General features: G+C 45.2%; 1 protein-coding gene across 2 annotated transcripts; it reads left to right on the plus strand.

Moving 5' to 3' along the window:
• The first annotated feature begins 513 nt into the window (after positions 1–513).
• On the plus strand, positions 514–20,778 carry METRN (meteorin, glial cell differentiation regulator). 2 transcript variants are annotated; one of them, XR_013539142.1, is made up of 5 exons: positions 514–1,039; positions 6,432–6,856; positions 10,271–10,336; positions 16,432–17,441; positions 19,758–20,297. XR_013539142.1 is itself a non-coding variant. In XM_072982489.2 (4 exons), the coding sequence occupies exons 1-4, from the start codon at positions 951–953 to the stop codon at positions 16,746–16,748; spliced, it is 897 nt and encodes a 298-aa protein (XP_072838590.2). In that variant the 5' UTR covers positions 514–950; the 3' UTR covers positions 16,749–20,778. The 2 variants fall into 2 exon arrangements, 1 of the variants encoding a protein (XP_072838590.2); XM_072982489.2 differs by having other exon boundaries at positions 16,432–20,778.
• The last annotated feature ends 4,053 nt before the right edge of the window (positions 20,779–24,831 follow it).

The raw sequence follows: 24,831 nt of genomic DNA on the forward strand, positions 1-24,831 counted from the left end.
CTCTCTCTCTCTCTCTCTCTGTGTGTGTGTGTACACTGGGAGACAAGTCTGTTTGAGAAGTTCCTAACTGTCCACCCATCCTGAATGTGATAAATTGCAAGGAATACTTTTCAGCAGCAACAACAAAGAAGTTGTAGAACTTTCAAAATGCTGCTTTAAAAATGCTCCTCATTTCTCAATGAGGTTAGACCTCTGCTATTTAAATAGCAATTAAAGAAGGGCCTGAAACTCTGAGAGCCATTGCAAAAGCCACCTCCACCACCACCACCCGGATCCCTCGCGATCTGGACCAGCATAATTTCTCAGAGGATTTAAAATCCTCCCCCAACCCGCTTTAAAAAAAACCCGCATTGTTCTGAAAGAAAAAAGCAAAGATTCACGCCCTCCATTGAGGTTTTTTTTTTTTAATCTCTCTTCTGATTGGCCCAAAGTTTCCCAGACGGGCTTTGATTGGTAAAGCAAGAGCATCCCCTTTGCGGGACCGCGCGCGCCCCCCCCCCTCCCGGTCCCCGCACACACGCGCTTTTCTTCTCCCTTTCCATCCACCCGGGTCGGAGCGGAGGCGAGAGAGAGAGCGCTTGCAGCCGCCGGTCCGGGAGTTTCAAAGCAAGGTTCCGGCTCTCTTCCGCTCCTCGACCTTCTCCTGAATTGCAAAATGCTAACGGAACCCAACAGCGGGGAGAAAATGCGCTCTTTGGCAACCTGAAAAAAAAAGCAAGGAAGAATTAAAAGAAAAGGGTTGGAGGAGGAGAAAGCGAAGGAAAGTTGGAAAAGAGTCAGAAAAAAACCAGCTTGCGCAGGGAAAGAGATGGATGATGGAGAGCAACCGGCGCGATTAATTCTCCTGGCACATTTAAAAAGGATGGTGGTGATCCGGGGTCTCGTCCCTTGCATTTGATTCGCCCCCCCCATCCCTCCTCTCCTGCTTTGCCAAGAGACGAGATCTTAAGATGCGTTGCCTGCAGAAGCTTCTTTGCCTCCTCCTTCTGGATTCAGCCCTTAGCAATTACTCGGAGGACCAATGCAGCTGGAGGGGGAGGTAGGTATCTGGGCTTTTCCAGATCCTTGGCGTGGAAATCTGTAGTGAGGAGGGATGCTGGTTTTGACCTCGGCTCACTGTGCAGAGAATTTTTTTTTCTTGATCTTTCCCTGTTTTGTTCTCAAAAAGATAAGCAGCAAAAACAGCTGCTTCCATGCTAGAGATAGAAAAAGAGAATAGGGCCAGATTCCATTCATGATTATGCTGGTGGAAGTGCAAGCCATAATAAATCCACCTAATCTGGCCTTTAGCATGGAAGGGCATGTCCTGAAAATAAGGTTCCCTTCTCCATATCTGGTAGATAACATGCTTTTCAGGGAATTACAGTGAGATTCGAAGGTTTGTTTTGTTTTCTTAGTAAGTGGTGGTTATTCTTCAGAGAGCTTCACAAGACACGTGCTGGAATCTCTTCTTGAAAATTTGCTGTTGAAAAACTGCATCTCTGGAAAGATGACCGGGTTGTTTTTCCTATAGTTTAACTATTCCCTGGGCTCAGTAAATGTTGATTGTCTGAAACCATCTTATCCAACATTAGAAATTTACAGGGAGCCAGAAAAAAATGCTGGTCATTAGATCATGCATTATCATGGGAAACCCCATTTATTTACAACCATATTATCCTGGTCTTCTTCCCAAAGATTACAGGATGATGCTTTCCCCCTACTCTATTATTTTATTGTTGCAACAACCTGGTGAGGTAGGCTGGGCAGAGAATGTTCACTCCAACATGATCCCTTAAACTTTGTGGCTTTTGAAATCCGGAGTTCAGAAATCTACTGTAGTCGCTACAGGTCACAATGGTTATTCACTTCACTGTGAAGAATGTCAGCCTACTGTTCCTTTCTCCTTTGCCAAGTCAACCTTCCCCCCCTTTTTAAACAAAATGTTACTAATTTGATAATAATCATGGCTAATTGGTTGCTCAAGTTTACAGACAACTTAAACAATAGCTCTGGAACAATAGTCCACTCTTTTTTGTTTTTAGAATATGAATGGATACTAGATGGCTGGATAGCTCCGCAGTTTAGGATTCTGGCTGCAGAGCCAGAAGTTGGGGGTTTGATTCCCTCACTGGGCTTCCTGGGAGAAGAGCCAGCCTGGGTGGCCTTGGGCCAGCTGCACAATCCCAGGACGCGCCCAGAAGTAAGAAATCAAATACCACTTTTGAGTTTTCTATGCCTGGAAAACCCTGAAAAGGTTTGTTGTAAGTCAGAATTGATTTGCTGGCACATTTATTTGATTTGATTTGATTTGATTTGTATCCCGCCCATCTGGTCTATGCGACCACTCTGAGCGGCTATGATGATGATGATGATGATGATGATGTGTATGTTGTAGCAGGCATCACTGGAGAACATCTGCCACATTAGAAGAGAGATTTTCTCCCAAGCGAGGGAAAGGCTTCTTGCAAAATAGCATTTGCCATGTGTTGCATGTGTTTTATTTAAGTTGGAAATAATGAAAAACAGATGTTAAAGCATTACATACATGTGTTGCCAACAGATTAACTTGGGAATTTCATTTTGACCTGTCAAAAGTTTTTTTAATCAGCTTGCCTATCTGGTTTGTAGCTCTGCTCATTTCGTATGCAACAGCACTAAGCAACCAATCTGTCATTCAGAGACCACATAAGTGGGATATGCCGCAAAATGTAGTTTTAGAGTATAACTCGTTCTGGGTGTTTTGTCAGTCATCCAAGTTTTCTTTCCTGTCCCGCTGATACTGTGTCAGTACTCTTCTGCTGTTGTTGAGCAGACAGCTGCAGCTGTTTTGTGGGCTCTGCTTCCCCAAGATTTTGAATTCTCTCCCCCCCCCCCCCCGCTTTAAGCTTGATAATGACTTCCCTTTGTGCATGGATGGTGCTGTTTTGGTCTCCTAAGCAATGACTCTAACCTCTGAATCTTGGGAATGAGGCCACCAGGAGTCTCTGCTGGGAAGACTCTTTTAGTTGGAGAAGTATGGTGGCTTATAACCGTAGTCATGCAGTTGGTTTCAAGACAGGTACTGACCACAATCCAGTGTGTGCCTGGAATGAAATGTGCATCGTAAGAAAAGTGCAGATTTTGCCAGCTTTGTCTTTTAAAGCAGTGGTTCCCAGCCTTGGGTAAATCAGGGGTTTTTGGACTGCAACTCCCATAATCCCCAGCCAGCATAGCTGGCATTCAAGGCTTCTGGGAGCTGCAGTCCAAGAACACAAGGTTGAGAACCACCATTTCAGAGAATTAGATCAGAAGGAGAAAATCTGCCACGGCACAAGGAACGTTTTGCTTCTTCATCTTTCTCCTCCTCTTATGGTGATCATAGATTCTTCTGCCCCCCAAACATTAATGTGATCTATGAGGGGACTCCCACCCTAGGCTGCAGGTCTGTCCCGGGCTCCTCCAACCCGCACCATGATTTTCATCCTCATCATACCACAGGTCAGTTTAGGATGGGAGAGGGAACATCTTCATCCCCATCTGGCATACTAGGTGAGGAGGGTGAACATCCTCATGCAGAGCAGCAGAATAAAAAGAAAAACAATCCCACCCCTTAGGTTGTCATAGAAGGCAGCCCTATGTGACCCATGTTACAAGGATGCGCAGACCCAAGCGATACTGAAAATGCAAGAATTTAACATTCATCCTTCAAGTTTTGGATAAAATTGCAACTTTGCCTTTGGAAAGCACTTACAATGAGCCAAGATGGAGAAAGTTACAGTTTGGTCTCAGGCAGGTAGCCCAGCGCTTGGATTAAAATTCCCAGAATCCCAGAGCTAACACCCAGGAGTTGTAACAAGTAGAATTTATGGAAGCTGTAGTACTTTCCCCATCTTTGATAATTGAATTTTTGGATTAGGAATAGTAATATTTCCCTTCCAAACTGGAGAATTCAAGAATCACCTTCTCAGTAGCAAGCCATATTAGATTTTTAATGAGCCTTTGAAGCAGATTTATTCACCCACTCTTTGTTCCTTGCAGGGTTGGGTGAGTAAACTTTCCCTTACTGAGGAATGCACCCCTTTTCATCATCCATTCCTAGCATTTGTATAGATTCAGTTTGCAAACTTTTAGAGCAAAAATCATTTAAGCTTCATCAGTTCAGCTGTTGTGGGGTAGGCAGCTCGCCAGAACCAGTGTGATAGTACTGGTTCAAATGAGTCACCTTTTGCAAGCTCTGATCTGAAGAGTTTCGGGACAGCTGTAGTGATCTCTAGGGCTGAGATGGGGAACTCTTGACACTTTAGATTTTTTGGACTTCAACTCCCAGAATCCCCAGCCTATATTGCCCATGATAAAGGACTGTGGGAGTTGTAGTCTGAAACATCTGGAATGCCAAAGGTTCACCACCTCTGTCCTAAGGTGTGGGGTATGGAAGCTAGAGGACAGGTTCAATGGCTTGCCAAGCCCAGAATTGTCTATCTACCAATCATTTCTGCTTGGGGACATAGGCAGAGTAAATAGATTCATACTTTGATCTTGGGAATGAAAACAGATGCATGAAAACTGGCAGCTTGTTTCTTTGTTCGTCTTCCTATGTCTTTCGCAGAATATGTAAGAAGGAAAAAGGATGGGGGTACCTCTGCCGACTAAGCATCCTTGTTGAAAGTCATCGGAAACCACTTATGAAAGAGAGAGAGAAAAAGATCAATTTAGATTATCAGGATTCTGGGAGAATATGGTTTCTGTCTTTGTACTTCAGTGGAGATAGCAGCGAACGGAGGGGTCCCTTCCGTCCTCCTGCCCACTCTTCATTCATTTAAAAAAAAAAAATTAGACAAGGGAGGCTTTATCATCATGCCATTGCCTCTGTGGGGCCTCTAGAGGGCAGCATCAATTGGGCTCTTCCAGATGATAGGGTGGGGGAGCTAAGCAGCTGCAACATCTGTATCTTGGTGATCTTGATCCTTTGCAGAACTCGCTGGATGAGGGATGGTGCTGTGAAATGGTCAATCAAGGCTCTTCAGCCATCTGGATTGCCTTCCCCTGCAAGAGACCTTGTTCACAGACTAGGGAAGGAAGCAGGAAGGGCCGGTCTGACCTAGGTTGTCGTCCAAAGCTTGGTAGTAATGAGTTACGAATGATGAGGTTCCTTCTTTTGGTTAAAAACAGCAAAACAAAGTCACCTCTCAAACAGGTGGGAATGAAGTCACTGCATGTTTAACAGTTTTAGCTACTTTTAAAGTAGGACAATTTTAGATCACTTCAGAGCCATTTTGGCTGGAATTTTTCTTGACTCTTGCCACCGTCTCCTCAGTCTTAAGGGTTTATGTAAAGAAAATGAAGGGACAGCTGTGATTTAGGAATCAGGCTGCAGACTCGAGAGGTCGAGAGTTTGATTCTCCACTGTGCCTCTTGTGAGTAGAGCTAGCCTGTGTAATCCCAGGATTTATCCCCCAGAAGAAGGAAATAGGACACCACTTCTGAGGATTCCCTACTTGGAAAACCCTGAAAAAGGGTCACCCTAAATTGGAATTGACTTGATGGCACATTATTATTAAGGAACGATGCAACTAGTTGCTAACGTGGCACTGCCAGGAGCAAAGAACAAGAAATTGCTTTTTTGGGCATCACAGGAGTATCAGGAAAGAATTATAAATATTTTCCAAGCTCCGATAGTTAGATGTGTTCTGAGTAAACAGGTTTTAATTCCTCCTTCCCTGGGAAATTAAAGGGAAATTTGATCTTTTGATTACCGTCATCAAGATCGCTTTGGTAGAGATCTCACAATGTCCGCCCATCGCAGTGGTTCCCAACCTTGGGTAACTCAGAACTACAACTCCCAGAAATCTCGGCCAACACAGCTGGTAGTGAAGGCTTTTGGGAACTGCAGCCCAAGAACACTCGGGTGACAGGGATGGGGAACATGTGGTTGTCTAGGTGTTGCTGGGAGTGCAGCTCCCATCATCCCTTACTGTGATGATGAGAGCTGATGGGAGTTGTAGTTCAGCAACCTCCAATTTGTCTCTCTTTCCATAAGGTTTGGTGAGGTGTCTTGGACCAAGTGCTTTATCTCAAGAAGCAGGCGGCTAGGGGAAGACCTCCTTGCTATCTGAGGCCATAGGCATCTCTGCATAAAGAGGCTCAGGACCCACATTATGGTTGGTAAGCTAACCTGGCATCAGGAGCAGAGCTTCGAAAGACGATTAATTGGCTTTAAACCCCTAGAATCCCTCAGTCAGTATAGCCTCCAAACCTCCCTTCTTAAGGATCTAGAAAGACGTTTTGTAAGAAACAAATTGGGAGTGCTTGATCTGAAATTCTTATACGAAGCCACGTACTTCTTTCTTGCTGTGCAATCACCAATGTCATACACACTGTCCAAATCGTAGCTGCGAAATTGTACCTGGTGTTCAAGGCTAAGGCACGAGGGCCTACGGTCATGACAGAGTCCCTTTTGTTCCCTTTCGCAGTGGCCTGTCTCAGGAAGCAGGCAGTGTGGAACAGATCTCTTTCCACTGTGCTGAGGGATCCCTGGAGTGGCTCTACCCGGCAGGTGCCTTGCGCCTGAGTCTTTTCCCCCGCCTCCCCACGGGCACCACCAGCAAAGAGAATCCCAGGCGAGTGACCGCCTGCATCAAGTCCTCCACTACCTTCCGGGGAGCTCAGATTTACCTGGAGCGGGAAGGCGTCTTGGAACTTCTCCTCTCCGAGGCTGATGCAGCTTTGCAGCCCAAGGTGTGCTGTTTTAGCTGGCTGCCCAAGGAGAAGGTCGCCCTGTTCCTCCAGTCGACGTTGCACCAGGACATCAGCCGCCGGATCGCAGCCTTCCGCTACGAGTTGAGGGGCAACTGGAACAACCGGTTCTCATGGCCATCCAGAAATCTCAGCATGGAAGGTAAGTGCTCTTGGACTTTGGTGCTGTCTTTCTACTACATGACGCACCTAGTATTGGCAGGTATTCAGGTGATGACTGAAATCTCAGGGATTTGCTCTGCTTCTCAAGGTGGGGAGACAAAGCAGCGCTGGAAGAGGAGATAACTTGAGTTTTGTGTACGGTGCTTTTACAGGCTAGACACCCATCTCGTCTTATCCCCAGCCCAGTATTTGCTTCTGTGCTGTGCTTGCTTCTTCACCACCCTACTTTTGTGACATTGTAAGGACCTGTTTCGTGGGCTCGGATTGTGGCCCTGACATCTCAGGGATGTTCTTGAGAGAACAATATTGATCAACCTTCTCCACAATACATTCAGCAATAGAAACGTTCCTCATGTGAGCCTGCAGTAGGGTTGTTAACATAGCAGCACCATCCCACACTCCCTGAGATTACAGGTTCTAAAACGTCGTTTTAGAACTGGGAACAGGGATGGACTTTTGTGATGCTGTAGAGGTTGGGCAAAGGTTGAGAGGAGAAATGTCCAAACCTTGTGGCACTGCAGCCAACGTTTGTGGAAAAAGAAGGCTCCTGAGTTATGATGTGCATGCTCCACTTCTTGCATTGCTCCAAATAGCACAGACATCTCTACACTGGCATAGCAACCAAAAAAAAAAAGGAGGAGTAAGGACAGGGGACTGAATGCCCAGGAATTAAAGCATCTCACACACAAAAGTTACTTTGTCTCTTCTGTCAGTGCTGCTCAACCTGAGATTTCTCTCCCTACCTGGAAACGAGGGAGAAGTACAGTCGTGCCCCGCTGGACGATTACCCCGCTCTAGGACGAATCCGCTTAACATTGAAGTTTTTGCGATCGCTTCACGATGTTTAGATGGTGTTTTTTCGCTTAGCGATGATTGGTTCCCTGCTTTGGGAAACGATTTTTCGCTTTGCGACGATCAGCAAACAGCTGATTGTTGGGTTTCAAAACGGCCGCTGGCTGAAGAAAATGGCTCCCCGCTGTGTTAGGGACGGATTCCTCACATTACAGGCACCAAAAAAATGGCCGCCGTATGGAGGATCTTCGCTGGACGAACAGGTATTCAGCCCATTGGAACACATTGAACCGTTTTCAATGCGTTTCAATGGGTTTTTTTATTTCGTTTGACGACGATTTCGCTCTACAGTGATTTCGCTGGAACGAATTAACGTCGTCAAGTGAGGCACCACTGTGTAGCATAGCATATCTTTATGACCTCAACCAGTATGCTGAGACATGTTAGCCCTCGCTTGTATAGATTCTAATTGACAAAACATTTCCACGTGCCTCAAAATCTAAGGCGGAAAAATGAGGTTACATTGCTTTGGTGACAATCCTATCTTTCCTAGGGTCTTCAAAACTAAATTGAAGGTATTATCAAATTTAAAACTGAGCAGCACTGTTTCCTCACATTTATGGATGTCAGAAGGTCTCATATCTCTGCATGTAAGATTTAGGGACCTATGTTTGGTGTTAGTATTTAGCAACAGTGGCAAAGCTTGGAAAAGTTACTTATATATTGACTGTGCACTTAAAATTATAGTCTGGGGCTCAACATTCAACACAGTGTGTTAGGATAGATGAGTCTCTTTACACAGTGAAATCTACTATATTCCAAGATGTTTTCCATGTAGGTTGTTTAAGAGAATAAAACCACACACTTTTCTTAAGCAAAGGAACTCTGCATGTGCTCTGAGAAACCCAGGGTTTCAGGATTAAAACCCTTCTGGGCTTTTTTAAAAAGCTGAAAGAAGCAACTTCTCTTTTTCATGGACATTTGGTGCCTCCTTCTTGGCCAGTAACCCGAGTCACCCAGAGTGTGCTCAGCCACCAAACGCGCACGGCTGGAGGAGGAACATCTAATCGGCTGCATCTCTGAACCAACAAAAGTCCAGTGTGTAGCTACCCACAGAGCGGTCACCCGCCTAGCCCTTAATTTGGCTGCACCGCTGATAAGCCCCCCCAGCATGGTCACCATAGCAACCCAGGCACTTGACCCAAATGGAGGAATGGCTTTTTACTAGACCGTGTCCTCCGAGACCTTGACATCCAGTCCAGAATCCAGCACAGAGCTAGGCCTGTGTGAGCTGATCAGTTTTACTCCATGGTGGGTTGTGGCTGGAGAGTTTTGGAGCAGCCGCCTGGCCTTGAGGTAGTTCTGCCATTAGTCCAGGTGAGATGGCCACCTCAGGTAGTGGAAAGCCACTTCCCACTGTCCGAGCGACTCCCCAACAGAGTTTTGAGCACCAAGAGGAGGTGGACGGTAGGAAGGGTTGGCATGCTACCCATGCTGAATGTTTGAGGAGGACTGAGGTGGCCATACCATGAGGGTCTGCCCGTCTCTCCCTCCCTCGGGCAAGGAGAGATCTTTTGCCACCTCACCTAAGCTTTGCCAAAAAAGACACTGCTGTGCATCAACTTTGCATATTCTTTATATATTCCATATTCTTCTGCATCATTTTTCAGAAATGTGTAGGTATGGGTGCAAATGTAGAATCAATTACTATAATTTATACAGTCCAACAACAAAAAAGAAAGAAAACACATTTGGTCCTTGCACACAGTCCAAACACAAGAGTACTAAAATCTTACCGACGGGCCACTTTTTGAGTCATACAGGACTCTTCATCAAGCTGTGCAGTGATAAGGAAAGGGAAGAGTGCCGGGAGGCTGCTAAGATGGGGAGGGACAACGAAATGCACATTGTCTGAGGAGTAGCTGGAAACCTCCTCCTTCACGCTTTCTCTGTAAGGCTGCAGATGCCATTTAGAAACTTGGTTTAAACCAAAGTACCTGGTAGAAATGGACGCAAATTTTAGAGATGGACACAGATCATATAACCCAGGAGCACTCCCCAGCCAATGACCCACTCACCAGTCGGAGCATGCTACTCCCCTCTTCGGCTGTTCAACCAGCCCCCAGCAGGAGCATGGGCTTGGCTGTGCTGCCTCCTTGTCTGAGTGGGCAATCTGGTTTGTGCCCATCTCTCGTGTCCGGACTATACCTCTGACCATGATGATTTCTGGGACATTTCTGTTTTTTTTTCTGCAGCTCCCATTGCTCTGGAATGCCAAGGGCTGATAAGGGGTCCTGTAGGACTCAAAAGCTTGTCTGTTTGTGGGATTTTAAAGGTACCACACCCCCTTGTTTTCAGATTGTAATTTAAATTATCGTTTAAATTGAAATCCATAACAATCACATCACTGAGCCATCTCATGTCCAGGTTTTAATGGATGATGGGCAGTTTCAAGGTTCCATTATTAGAGTTATTAGACCTGGGTTTGAGATATAGAAAGTTGCTGGTGCGATATTTATCTGAAAATTATTTGCTTCAGGCATTGTCTGGTTGAAGATTCACTGGGTGCCTGGCTGAGTGACTTTTTCTTTTTCTCTGAAAGATGCAGGGAGTTGCCGTCCATGTAACAACACTGAAATTCTGATGGCTGTTTGCACTAGTGATTTTGGTGAGTACATTATCAGCAACCTGGTTTTACACTCTCCTTTTGAGCATTATAAGCTGGCTAGGTTAACTGAAAAATAGATGACGTCAAGACTCCAAACAGATGACAATTTAGACTGTTTATGGAGCAGTCCACTGGCTGGATAGCTCAGTGGTTGGAGTTCATCCTAGAAGTAGAGCCGGCCTGTGTGGCCTTGGGGAAACTGCACAGTCCCAGGGCACCCCAAGAAGAAGAGAATGGAAAACCACTTTTGAGTATTTTCTACTTGGGAAACCCTGATTGATGGCATTCGATCATTCTTATGGAGCAGTCTGGTGCAGTGTATTTCCCAGTGATCACACAACATACAGGGCGTTGTGCTCCAGGCTGAGCCACCCAACCTGGGCCCATGCTGGACCTTTTCTACTCCATATCTCCTTGAGACTGCCCAACAGATTCAGGCCAAGGTGTCCCTCCTTCACAAATTCAGGAAAACTGGATGGAAAATTGCATTTTGCCAAATTGCTATCAGAGCCCCAGTCCATGTTTGAGCTGGCCATCCAGGTACAGTGGTGCCTCGCTTAACGATTGCCCTGCATTACGACGAATCCGCTTTATGACAATCTTTTTGCGATCACAATTGCGATCGCAAAACGATGGTCTAAATGGGGGAATTTCGCTTAGCGATGATTGGTTCCTTGCTTCGGGAACCGATTTTCTCTTTACGACGATCAAAAACAGCTGATCGTCGGGTTTTCAGAATGTCCGCCGGGTGCTTAAAATGGCTCCCCGCTCTCCTCGCTATACAGGCAGCGAAAATGGCCGCCGTATGGAGGATCTTTGCTGACGGTGAGTTTTTTGCCCATTGGAATGCATTAACCGGGTTTTATTGCGTTTCAATGGGTTTTTTAATTTCGCTTTACGATGTTTTCGCTTAACGGCGATTTTCCTGGAACGGATTATCATCATTAAGCGAGGCACCACTGTAACTAGAATCAAAATAATTTCATCTGAAAGCTGCTTCTTTAAAAAAAAACTGAAATAGGGCCAGAAATCGTTCCTAATAGCCTCTGGGTTGGTAAAAAAAAAAGTGGGAACCAACCCCTTTGGGTCTCTAGTCTCCCCTTCCTGTTGTTTAAGTTGCTAACCGGTTGTTGCTGGCTGGGCCAAGCGGAGGCACCAGCCATAAGGGCTGCCCACAGAGCGCTTGGTTCCCCAGCTGTGATTATGTAGCCTTTCTTTTTTTCCTTTCTAAATGTCAGCGCACTCAGGGCTGTCCGCACAGTGGGCAGTTGCCAATTATTGCCTGGCACGCTCTGCTAACCTCCAGATTTGCAGCTCTCTAAACAATGGGAGAAAGGGGTCAGGGAGGAGGGGGGGGTGTCCGCTGGCTGCCCAGTCCGGGGGTTGCCGCAGCAACAAGGAAGTCAAACCCAAGAACAAAGGGATTTGCCACGGCAGATCAGATCACGGGCTTGTCAGAATATCTTGGAGGGGATAATTCTTGCTGATTCTGGAGAGAGCCAAATGCGGGCTACCAGGGCAAATTCCTCCATATAATTGGCTAGATCCAACCAGCTATGTCTACTGCTATGGGGTCAGTCCAGCATCACTATAGATTTCTTTCCGTTGAGAATTTTTCAGTCTAGGCATCTCCAACATAGATAGCATTTTTTTTTTTTTTAAAAAAAAGAAGAAGTAAAATAAAATAAAAACATCCTAACATTAACAACTAGGAATGTGGTGTGTTTTTTTTGTTTTGTTTTTTGGATAATAAATCCCATAATTCTCCATTCTGGGAGTTCTCCTTGATAAACAGTTTACAGAGGCTTAGCTAGGTAAAGGTAAAGGTTCCCCTTGACAATTTTTGTCCAGTCGTGTTCGACTCTAGGGGGACGGTGCTCATCCCCGTTTCCAACCCATAGAGCCAGCGTTTGTCCGAAGACAATCTTCTGTGGTCACATGGCCAGTGCAGCTTAGACACGGAACGCTGTTACTTTCCCACTGAAGTGGTCCCTATCTATCTACTCGTATTTTACATGCTTTCGAACCGCTAGGTTGGCGGGAGCTGGGACAAAGCGACGGGAGCTCACTCCGCGTCGCGTGGATTCGATCTCACGACTGCTGGGTCTTCTGACCCTGCAGCACAGGCTTCTGCGGTTTAGCCCACAACGCCACCACGTCCCTCTAGCTACGCCTAGCTCCCCTTTATCTTCCTGTTCGGAAAGAAAGTTCCCAGCTACCGCCAGCGCAAGAACAGAGGAAGTGTGGATCAAGCTAGACCTAGCTAGGTCTCAAAACCTTACAGTTGAAACCTTTCTCACAGGTGAACTGCATTAGATGCCTATAAGCTGTCTGTATCCCAGGCAGAATTTCCAGAATGGAGAATTATGGGAGCTCTAGTCCAAAAACTCAGGAAATCTCATTCCTAACGCCAACATATACCCAGAAGGCGAGAAAACCGCAGATTCTTACTTGACATGGCATTAAAGACTTGGCAAAATGTTGTGTGTGTGTGCGCGCGTTGTTTCTCGCCAATTGCCAGAAGCCAAGGAATAAAGTATCTTGGTGAGCGACATCAATCACAAGGGAATTTTGTAATTTAGACGCTGTAAAAGAAAAGCCCCCAAATGTAATGCCTGCTCCAGAGCCACTGGTGGCAAAGGGGTAAAGAGTTGGATATTAATCTTTGAAGCTTGGAAATGCTACTTTTTGGACTAGGAGTGGCCATGCCGGCTATGGAATTCTGGGATTTCTAGGCCAACAAGCAGTTCTTCCAGGCTTTGGATAAATCTTAACCTTATGGTGTCCTAGCATTGACCCTTTAGGGCTTTAAAAGTCTTTTCCAGCAGATTGAATAGACTCTTGAAACAATTGAGCAGCTGAAAAAGAAGGAATACAATTGGCACCATGCATGAATAAATGACAGCAACCTGGCTTCTCTATTTAGAACTAATTGTAGTTGACAGATATTTTTGGAAGACTTCCCCATGTTTGAAATAAAACACATTATTTTATTTTGGATCTTTCCACCCTGCTTCTCAGCTACAATGTTTCCCAGAGTGTCTTCCATTAAAACAAATGTAACCATTAAAAAAAATACAATAATCAACAAAACATAAATACAGAACAGTGAACTACATTTGCTTTCTTTCAAAATCATAGCAAAGGTTTGGAAGTACGTTGCATTAGAACAATCCCGTCCAGATTTGATTGAATCATGAACTGGCATTTCTGTAAAACATGGGTTAATTTTATTCCATACTGCCGCAGTGTCTTACTGTAGCTGCTCTGGCATCTGTGCTCCTATTTGTCTTCAGTTCTTCCACTTTGGCCCTGTATACTGAATTTCTTCAGGTGTTGAGAATGGTAGACCAAGAATATCTATCTAAAGACATAATGTGGGGAAAAGATGGTTTATAGCAGCTTGTATGCTGCTATTAATAATGATAATAATTTTAGAACTGGAAGGGACCCTATGGATCACCAAGTCAAAGAGGAACAATCAAACTCCCAATTTCTGGCTCATCAACAAACCACTGAGCTATCTAACAGTTGAAGGGTGAAGTCAAAGGATTCCGTTTTTCTGGAAACCTACTATTTTGCTAGCAAAGATGGGGCAAAATAATAGATATTTAAGGCTTTACAGGTATTCATTTGTTCGTACTTCCGTTTTTCATCTTATTTTAAAAATAATTGCAAAACTGCTCCACGGATTGTGGGAGGCAGGAGTTCGCCTTTTCATTAATATCAAGGGCACTAGGTAACCAAGGTTAACCATGAAAAAAAAAAAAGAGCACTAACCAAGTGATGCTTCTACGACTAGAGTCTTGGAGAATATTTGCTTTCAAAGTTTGGTGCTGGGAAGACTGCTTCCATATAGCCCTGTCATTCTGCAAATATGTCTTTACTTAAAAAAAAAAACGGGGCAGGGAGTGTCCATTTTTACTGTTCTAAGACACTGAGATGCATCAGAAGTTTTTTTAAAATAAACAATTACTGTAATTTAAATAGAAATATAATACTTTCACTATAGCAGGGGAAATCATAACCAGATGGTCTGTTGTGCCGCTAGCTGTTTATGGGCAATATGGAAGGCACCTGATACTCTCCCATCTCAGAAAGGAGAAAATGTCACGGTACAGTTATCCTTAAAATAAACTTGGCATAGAATTCCGATTCCCAGGTATAACAGCTAGACACCACATCAGTTGCCATCTCTCCATTCTAGAAAATTCTGGAATTTGTGGTATGGTGAGGTACTAGTGTTCACTGCTAGAGCACTCTAATGCTGTAGTCGGGGGAGTGATGTACAGTTTACTAGTGGAGCTGCTGGATAGCTCACTGGGTTAGGCATCTGGCTTTGGAGCCAGAGGTTGGGAGTTCAATCCCCCAATGTACCTCCTTGATGGGCTGGATGATTTATATAGGGTGCTTTCCAGCGTTATAGTTCTTAGATTAGATTAGATCTACAAATCAAGATTATGCAGGAATGGAACCATGGTCATTAAACTGGTATCAAAGGGCTTGGACTGTGTTCTGGAGACAAATCCTCGTACTACCACTTAAAACAAGACGATGCTGGGGGGTGGGTTTGCAAAAGCATTCAGTTTTTTTGGGAAGTGTTGTAGACCTCCCCCAGTATGTCTGGTTAATCTGTCCTTTGGGCAGTCCATGTCGGTATCATATCTTCCAATAAGAGCCAGAATACTGTTGTGAAATGCCACACCGATTGAGGAAAGTTGCTCAAATAATCTTTCCAATGTTCTGCCTGCTTGTCATGTGCCCAGGTGTGCAACGGGCAGCTAAAACAATTGTACGCAGTAGTTATGCAATTCTGGGTAGCCACTGTGCAAATCGAATAGAAATGTGGCCAGTTTAAAAAACAAACAAAATTTTTATTTCAATGTTAATCTTTAAGCTGTTGGGCCTTCAGATCTGATTTATTGTTGTGCTCTTTGATAATATTACCTGATACTGTCTTTGTTTTAATTGCCGGGGAATCTTTAGGCATGGGACTTTCATTTCTTTTGGACTGCTACTCCCAGAATTTGCCAGGAATTTCACCAAGCAGAATCTATGGAGCTGCAACCCAGAAACAGTAGTTTAAGGAGGAGTTTTTCACACTGGCTGCTGCATGGCTCAGTGATTTAGATACAGTGGACCCTCTACTTACGGAATTAATCTGTATTGGAATGGTGGCTGCAGGTCGAAAAGTCTGTAGGTCGAGTCTCCATTGACCTACAATGTGTTGAAAACCGATTAATCCGTAATCAGCCATTTTCGTTCCGTTTTTGTTCTATTTGGGGTTTTTTTCTGGTCTGTAGGTCGATTCTCAGGCTGCAAGTCGAATCTAAATTTTGCGGGCAGAGAAGTCTGTAACTCGAAAAGTCTGTAAGTCGAACCGTCTGTAAGTCGAGGGTCCACTGTATCCAGAGGTTGGGAGTTCAGTTCCCCACTGTGCCTCCTGAGAGCAGAGCCAGGCTGTGTGGCTTTGGGCAAGCTCCACAGTCCCCGGATGCCCCCAGCAGAAGAGAATGGCAAACTACTTCTGTGTATTCTCTACATAGAAAGGGTGTCCATCAATCAGAATTGAAATGATTTTTTTATTTTATTTTTCTCACCTCCATGAGGTCTGCTGTTGCTATTATATTGGCTTTTCAGGAAGAAGGAAATGGCTCCAGGTGATGCTTGGAAGTGGTACGTGAATACATGGGAGTCTCAGGGGGAGTATGGGACAGGTAGTGCATGGGGCTCCCTCTACTGAACCCAATAGGCAGTGAGACTACAAGTCCTGTGCTTCTTTGAGATTCTCGGGAACCCTTGCGTCACTTCCTAGGCACCATTGGGAGCATTTTCCTTCTTTTTTGAAAAACTGATACAATGGCAATGGTTTTCTCCTATGGACATGAGAAAAGTTCCTTTTCCAACTTCTGTTTTTCTGCTGCAGTTCCTAGGATTCTGTCTGGGGGAATTTGTGGGGAGCCCGGGGGACTAGCCATCCAAAAGAAAGATCCATGCTTAGTGATCATGGGCAGTATCATGGAATAATTTAAAAAGTACTTTAAATAAACAGGTATTTTCATTCTCTGCCCTCCCTGCGTATTCCTTCCTTACAGTCATCCGTGGTAATATCCGGACCGTCTCCAATGATGTGGAACTGCAGGAATCGATCATCAGTGTGAGCGCCACCCGGATCCATCGCCAGAAATTTGCCTTGTTCCAGCCCGTCGGCAAGTATGGGAAATCGGCAGGCAGCATTCGTACCCTGCTCCGGTGCGGGGTGAAGCCAGGGCCTGGCAGTTTCCTGTTTACTGGATGGTTGCACTTTGGGGAAGCTTGGCTGAGCTGCGCCCCCCGATATAAAGACTTCCGCCACATATACGAGGATGCCCGCCAAGCTCACGAAAACCCCTGTGAAGTCTCGTTGGACTGAAGTGAGGTGGGGGCCAGAATGGACCTGAGAATAAAGGCGCACTTCAGGATTGTGGAAGGAGGTGCAAACGGTCACGGGCTGTGGCCTCAATGGTGTATATATCCGTCACAGCGGCACTCTCTCCGGACGGAGAAAGGTCTTTCTTTCCTGCAGGAGACGGATGGGTTGTTCTTCAACCTTCTCAACGAGAACCTGAGTAGGGTCGCTGGGCTGCTGCCTGTTTAGGCTGGGATCTGTGGTGAACAACCTAAAGGGAATTTCTCAAGAATTCTCCCCTGTTAGGAAAAGTGTATTGCTTGGGGGTCGTTCCCCATTTTCCCACTGGAACATCAAACTGCTGTGTTTGTAACAAACTACAGTAGTTCCTTCCCAGGTTTCAAACGAAGCCTGGGTGCTGCTGTTGCACCTGGATATCAGCAGGGACCTAACAGGAAATAGCATCATGTTGATGGATAAATCAAAAGACACCTCATTAACTCCTCTGCCCCCCCCCCATTGCTTGATGAGCCAAGAACACCTGTGACGTGAGCCAGTCTGTTGCCTTCTGGGACTCCCAGGGCAAACTGAACCCGCCTCTCTGGATTATTTCTGTGTTGATGACTAAAATTGTAAGATACGTTGGGATTCTTCTTACCACTGTCGCATTTCATATCAGGACAACTCCTTCCAAGCCTATGTGATAGCAGGCATCAGGTAGGAAGACAAGTATAAGCTGGTGCAAGTACTGGAAATTGACTTATGCACAGCTTTTAAATATATATATGCGCACCAATGGACACCTGATATGTGCAGCTGATCGTTTGCATTTCCCCACCTTGGAGAAGTGGCGGTTGTTGTTTTTCTAAATGATAACAATGTGAAAATGGCTAGATCTACGTATCTCGTCTTTGTTATATGTTTTACAATCTAGCTGCAAAGATTAACTCAAGTATTCTGGACACACCCATGGCTATAGATATTATGTTTTATCTTCATGTAATTAGATCGCTAGCTAATTACATGGGCTACCCTTACACCTCATGGCTGCACAACCAGGCAAAGAGGCTAATAGAAAAATGTAAAATCCACAGTTCTTAGCTAGCCTGATCTTAAGCATCTTTTACTCAGGAAAAGATTGCTCTGAATTCAGTATGAATTACTTCCAAGCATGTGTGCGTAAGATTGCCGTCAGATCGGAAAGTTAGTGAAGAATGGCTACACATTAAGTTAATCATTATAAAGTGGGAGAAAAATCTAATGAAATTATGTTTATGCTGAAAACGGAGTTTTTAAATTGGCATTGAAACGGCATTATTCTGCTAGAATCCTTACCAGAATGAAGGTGAAAAATTGCATGCATTATTTTACTCCTGCCCTCTCCTTTGCTCTTATTTCGTGCTTCAAAGAGAATGAAATGGCTGCAAGAATTTTTGAAAATCCAGTTTCCTATCCACTGAACCAAAAACATCCCCCTTGCTTCCCATTTCTTCCTTCCTTATAATCTCCTACCCATCACCTGTTCTTTTTATCTGGCTGACTAGTACAGGCCTTGGGAGTGGAAAAAGGAACAGACTTTTTATTCTGCATTTCCTTGGTCATCCTGTCACCTGGAAATAGCTTTCTTTCCCTGCTCTCCTCCATACCTGACTAACCTATCCCTGGAGAGACACCTGGTGCAAAAAACTACCAGTTAAGTTAAACTAAGTTACATTGTCCATTTACATTAGAGAATGTCCCTCTTCAGTGAAAACTTAATTGATTAGAATAGGCTGATGCCAGTCTCTGGTGGTAATTATTTCAGTAAGATAAGGGTCTTCAAAACACCTTATGATTCTTGTTTTCGTGGCACAGCTCACAAATGGCAAATCCAGCTCATTTTTCTTGTCATGGAACTGAAGCAGTAGAGAAGGGATGAGCAACATGTGGCCTACCTGAAAGCTCCCTGATGGAAAAAAATTAGGGAGGAGGTAAAAAATAAGGGCCCTATAGCTGCTTCTGCAGGCTTCTGTGACTGGCAGATTTTACATAATAAAAGAACATACAGGAAACACCAGCCCAGAAACTTTTCTTTCTTTCTTTCTTTCTTTCTTTCTTTCTTTCTTTCTTTCTTTCTTTCTTTCTTTCTTTCTTTCTTTCTTTCTTTCTTTCTTTCTTTCTTTCTTTCTTTCTTTCTTTCTTTCTTTCTTTCTTTCTTTCTTTCTTTCTTTCTTTCTTTCTTTCTTTCTTTCTTTCTTTCCTTCCTTCTTTCCTTCTTTCTTTCTTTCCTTCTTTCTTTCTTTCCTTCTTTCTTTCTTTCTTTCTTTCGTACCCCCAAATGATCATTTGTGGACCTAGGGGATCCATAGCAAGTTCCAGGCACAAAAATTGTGGTCCCCTACTCTGTTGAAGTGGCCCAGGCCATTCCTGCAACAGAGGAAATGCCACGTCTTGCATTTCTGCCTCTTCCACGGGTATTATTAGGGCTCTGCTAGAAGAAAAGGTGGCCATCCTGTTTCCACTGGACCAAGCTGTAGTAATGCCAGCCCTAGAAACGTAGGTTTTAAAAGCTATTAGTTACAATTACAGTTCCAACTAGAGATGAGCATGAACCATCAAACTGGCAGCTTGCGCCCATTCGTTTTTCAACCAAACAGGTGTTCTGCGCTTCCCAGACCCGCCTCCCCCAGTCAGTAAATTGCACTAGAGAAGGCCCACTAAATCAATGGGATTTAGGGAATCTATTCCTCCAAAGGTCCTATTGATGCCACTGGGCCTACTTTTAATGGTGACTTTCTATGCTAAAGTGAAAAGGGCCATTTGAATCAATGGAACATATGGAGGACTTGACTCCCTAATTCCCATGGATTCACTGGGCTTACTCTAGTGCAACTTACTGTTGTAAGCAACAAGATTTTGGTCAGTGTCTCAAACAGTATATCTAAGCTTTGGCCCCAGCTACTAATCCATTAGTTGGGGGATCAGGACTGAGCCTGCAATCATATTTTAGGGTAATTTATGAAAGCATACATTTCTGTATGTATTTTTTTGCAGTGCCAGAATAATGATTATACTACACAGAGGCCGGAACTGACAGACCACGAGCATTGGCAAGCGTAGCTATTGTAGTGTCAGCTTTCGGCTTGATGGTTCATAGGTTTGGACGCTTGATCCCATGGAATTATTTGATGTGGATCAGTGGACATCTGTACAACTTCCATGCAGGTAAGCCTTTAGTCCAGATTACAGACGTTTTCACAAGGAGCACCACGGACCTTTTGATTAGTTTGAGATGCACTGTGAGTGCAGTGAGGAATAAACAGACAGGAAGTGGGATATAACAGTGGTTCCGAAGATGTTCTTGGACTACAACTCCCAGAAAGCCTAGCCAGCAGAGCTAGTGGTGCAAAGCTTCTGGGCATTTTAGATCAAGAACATCTCGGGGGGACCCAAGGCTGGGAACCACTGGGACATAAACTGTGTACACTTTTGCCACTGTAGTAGTCTAATCAAATTGCAGATCTGAGAAATACAGGAAACAATTTTGTTTTAAGAAAACATCCTCTCTGCACATCACCAATTTGTATTTACCCAGTTTAAATTAAAACCACTAAGATTTTTCTCTGTAGATAAACTCTTGGAACTAGTTGTCAGTCCAGATATTATTAAAAAAAATTTTTACAAGTGAAGATGGGAGGAGTATCATATGTGCACTAAAGTTATAATGATACCAAATTTGTGGTCTTGTATGTTTATATGTTAATGCTGAGAAGTGTGTGATTGTTTTTTTTTTAACTGAAATGTTAATATAAAGCGAATCGCCGCAGCTAGAAAGACACTGCCAGATATGTTTTGCTCATTTGTAGTGACTTTTAGGCAAAACATAATACTGCAAAGTTCTGTAATATTTTGAATAGAATTCTGTACATTTTGTTCAAGTCTTTGTACAAGTTGAAAGGCAAATCTGACTCAGTAGCTTGTAATGATGGGATTTGTTGTTCTTTTTTTAAAAAAATCTTGTATTTGTCTTTTGATGTGCGGGGTGTTATATTAAAAATACATCAGGTTTCATAGTAATGTCTATTCCGGAATGCCATCTCTTGTTGGATTCCTGCCACCGCCCCCCGAAATCTCCTCGTGCTCTTGGAACAGAACAAAGGAATCAAAAGTGCTGGAGGATGTTCAGCTAGATAATTCTTTGTCTAGGAAAGCAACTAAAATAGCAGTGGCCAAATGAGCTTGAATAATTTAACAAGCCGTGGAATGTGTGGCAACTAACAACGGAGCTAGGCCATTGATTTTGCCCCATGAGGCAGAAAATCCCCATGTGGTGTGAGCTCACCTACCCAACAATTCACCATTTGCCACTTTCGAATAATGCTTTGAATATTTCTGTCCCCAAACCCCAACCCCCCCAAGGCCAAACTTAATCAGGAGGGGCAAGACTACTTGAATTTTGTTCACATATGAATGGAGTAGAAGGGCTACGTCTGTTTAATTTTATAGACATGGCCTAGAGGGGCGGGGAAAAAATCCAATAAATAAAATAAAATAAGGGAATGCATGAGTTTAGGTTGGCAGAGGTCTCAGGGCATTGGCTAAAGTCTCAAGGAACTCATAGAATGGCCAAGTGTCCAGGCAGGGACCAAAATCTCGAGAGCACAACTAGACATGGGCACGAACTGTTGGGTGGGTGGTTCGTATCAATCTCTTTATCGGCCAAACAGGTGTTTGGCGCTTCAAAGCCCCGCCTCCTCCAGCAGGCATCTGCTTGGGGCAGGGAAGTTAGGCTGCCAACTCCGAGTGGGCTGCTGCTGGAGGAGGCAGGGCTTTGAATCAATGAACAACGGTTCCAGAAATAAACGAATGGGCACGAACTGCCGAACTGGTGGTTTGTGCCCATTCTCAAATCTCACAACCGTTTCATACTGTCTTTGCGTTTGTGGCTGTAGCTAATTTTGTCCCTTTGGTGGCTAATCTTCTGGTGAGGAGCCTTTCGAGGCATTATTCAGATGGCAGACACCCATACCCTTCCCGGGGCTGTTCTGAAAGCCTTACTGACTGGACAGAAACTTCCAGAGCCGGCACAGCTTTTGAGGACCCAAGGACATTTCCATAATGGGATTTTTCAGAGTTGCCATCAGCGTTGCACGAAGAAATACACACAAGGCTTAGGGGGCCAGTAAGAGGAAAGAGACTCCTGCCAAACTAGCAGTTTGAAAGCACGTAAAGAATGCAGGTAGATAAATAGGTACCACCACGGTGAGAAGGTCACGGCGTTCCGTGTCTAGTCACGCTGGCCATGTGACCACGGAAGTTTGTCTACGTACAAAATGCTGGCTCTACAGCTTGGAAACGGGGATGAGCAACGCGCCCTAGAGTTGGACATGACTGGACTCAATGTCAAGAAGAACCTTTACCTATGTCACGGTTAGAGTAGGCCCATTTGAATCAATGGATTTTATGGAGGAGACCAGGAAAGAGAATAGGACCAAAAACATAACATTGTACAGTTTCCCATTATTTATTTCAAAAGACAGAAACAATCACAGCAGTGTGTGCCTGTGTGCGTGCGTGTGCATTTGTGCACAAACACACTCCTGCCAGAATAAAGGTGGGTTTCCCTAGTCCCCTTAAATAATAATCATCTTGTGTTATCAAGTCAATTATGCCTTATGGCGACCCTTTCTGGGATGTTCTAGGTAGAGGAAATACTCAGAAGCGGTTTCCCATTTCCTTCTTCTGGAAGGCAGTTTTTGAGACACTGCAGCTGGCCCAAGGCCACCCAGGCTGGCTCTTCTCCCAGTGGGGGGAATCGAACCCCCGACCTCTGGCTCTACCGCCTGAGACCTAAGCCACAGAGTTATCCAGACAACTCCCTCAGCCCCATTCTAACGGCCACGGACCTCTCTTTGACGGAAGCGAACACCCAAATCGCAGCGCAAGCCCACAGTGCTCAGTGCTCAGTATCTGAGATCCACGTCATCAACCAGATAGAAGGAGCCCAGGTCCGGGGGAGAGGGGGCGGTGGCTGCCTCTCTTCTCCAGGGCTTCCAGCTCTGGGAGCCAAGCGCCTCTTCCGCGGCAGAAACTCTTCCGCTTGGCCTGAGCTCAAGGCTTGCCGTGCGGCCGCTCTCCCTCCCCGCCTGCTCCGGCTGCCAGGGCCCCGAGGAGGAAGCCGTGTGTGGGAAGAGAGTGGGAAGGTGGCTCGGGGGGGCGGGTTGGGTTGCTCAAACGGCTTCGGCCGAGGAGGGGGCCGAGTAAGAAAGGAAGGGCCGAGAGGCTCCCACCCAAGATGCTGTCAGACCTTATTTCTGTCATACGTTTCCAACTACAAGGCCTTATTGTCCCGGCTTGTTAAACATGTTTTTTTCCCCCCACCAAACACAGAAATCTGGCCGGAGTGCTTTGCATGCTTCCAGATTCCCATCCACCCTTTGTCTTTGTCTCCGCGTCCCCAACCCCTTTATCTCTCCTAATGAATTCATCTTTTTCGTTACCTCTCTCCTCTCGACGTTAAACTTCTGTACGGCGCTAGGAGGGAGGAGGGGGGGGGGAGCTGGACGGCGAGCGTTCCTTGTCCATTAGAACCATCCCCACCCCCAGACCCCTTCTCTAGCAAGGCAGATAGCCCACCCCACCAGAGAGACACCAAGGCAAAGTCAGTGCATGTTCCCCCCACCTTAAAAAAAATTCCTTTTTGGCTTCCACCACATTCCCCACATGGTAAGGACTTCCAACCCTCTTCTTGATGAGTCATTTCCTCATCTGTTGGTTCTATTCTCCCCACTGGGGCTCTGAAAGAAGATTTTCAGACACACACACAAGCACAGAATGTCTCAGACGACAGCCATGCTCTCTCCCTTCTTTACTGCAAACAGAAAGGGATCAAACCCCCCCCCCTCAAAAATGTCTAGCAACTGAAGTCCTCTTGCCTAGCAGTCCATGGAGATAGGCCAGCACGTAAAACCTGCTGTGGAGCCAGAGGTTCAATCCCCCACCGTGCTGCCTTGACAGGGGATGGACTAGATGATCTGGAGAGTCCCCTCCAGCTCTGCAGTTCTAAGATAATGATGATGATTCCCACACACAGAGAGAGAGTGTGTGCACTATAGTAGGAGTGCCATATCTCTGGGATCAGTACCTCAGTTTCTCTGCTGCCTGAAAATGTGAGATTAAAAAAAGAGAAATGCATATTTCCAAGGTGTATTACCAGAACTGGCCACTAGAAGGAACCAGATACTTTTATATACCCTATACTGTATAGTGGAGGGACGTGGTGGCACTGCGGGCTAAACCGCAGAAGCCTGTGCTTGCAGGGTCAGAAGACCAAGCAGTCGTAAGATCGAATCCACGCAACGGAGTGAGCTCCCGTCGCTTGTCCCAGCTCCCGCCAACCTAGCGGTTCGAAAGCATGCAAATGCAAGTAGATCAATAGGGACCACCTCGGTGGGAAGGTAACAGCATTCCGTGTCTAAGTCGCACTGGCCACGTGACCACGGAAGATTGTCTTCGGACAAAACGCTGGCTCTATTGGCTTGGAAACGGGGTTGAGCACCGCCCCCTAGAGTCGAACACGACTGGACAAAAATTGTCAAGGGGAACCTTTACCTTTACCTTTTTTATACTGTATATACAGGGTTTGCATATCTATGTGGGGTTTTTTGGGGCATCTGATGGGGGGCAGCTTGGAACTGATCCTCCATGGATACCATGGTCCTATCATATATGCCACTGAGAGAATATAAATAATACCCAGATTCAGACTTCCACTGAAGGTGGTCTTTCTGATCAAGAAAATCAGTAGGTAAAAAGATAATTAGGAGGTAGTTAGGTGGATGGAAAAGACCCTGATGGTGGGAAAGTGTGAAGGCAGGAGGAGAAGGGGACGACAGAGGAGGAGATGGTTGGACAGGGTCATCGAAGCGACCAACGTGAATTTGACCCAACTCTGGGAGGCAGTGAAAGACAGGAGGGCCTGGCGTGTTCCGGTCCATGGGGTCACGAAGAGTCGGACATGACTAAACAACTAAACAACAGGTGAATGGATGGGCAGAACAACGTGGGAAGTGATGATGTGGCTAATCCCTCAAGTCTTCCTCACAATAGCCACCAGCCTGGTAGAGTA

Source organism: Pogona vitticeps, chromosome 13, assembly GCF_051106095.1.
Source record: "Pogona vitticeps strain Pit_001003342236 chromosome 13, PviZW2.1, whole genome shotgun sequence".
Lineage (NCBI taxonomy): Eukaryota > Metazoa > Chordata > Lepidosauria > Squamata > Agamidae > Pogona > Pogona vitticeps.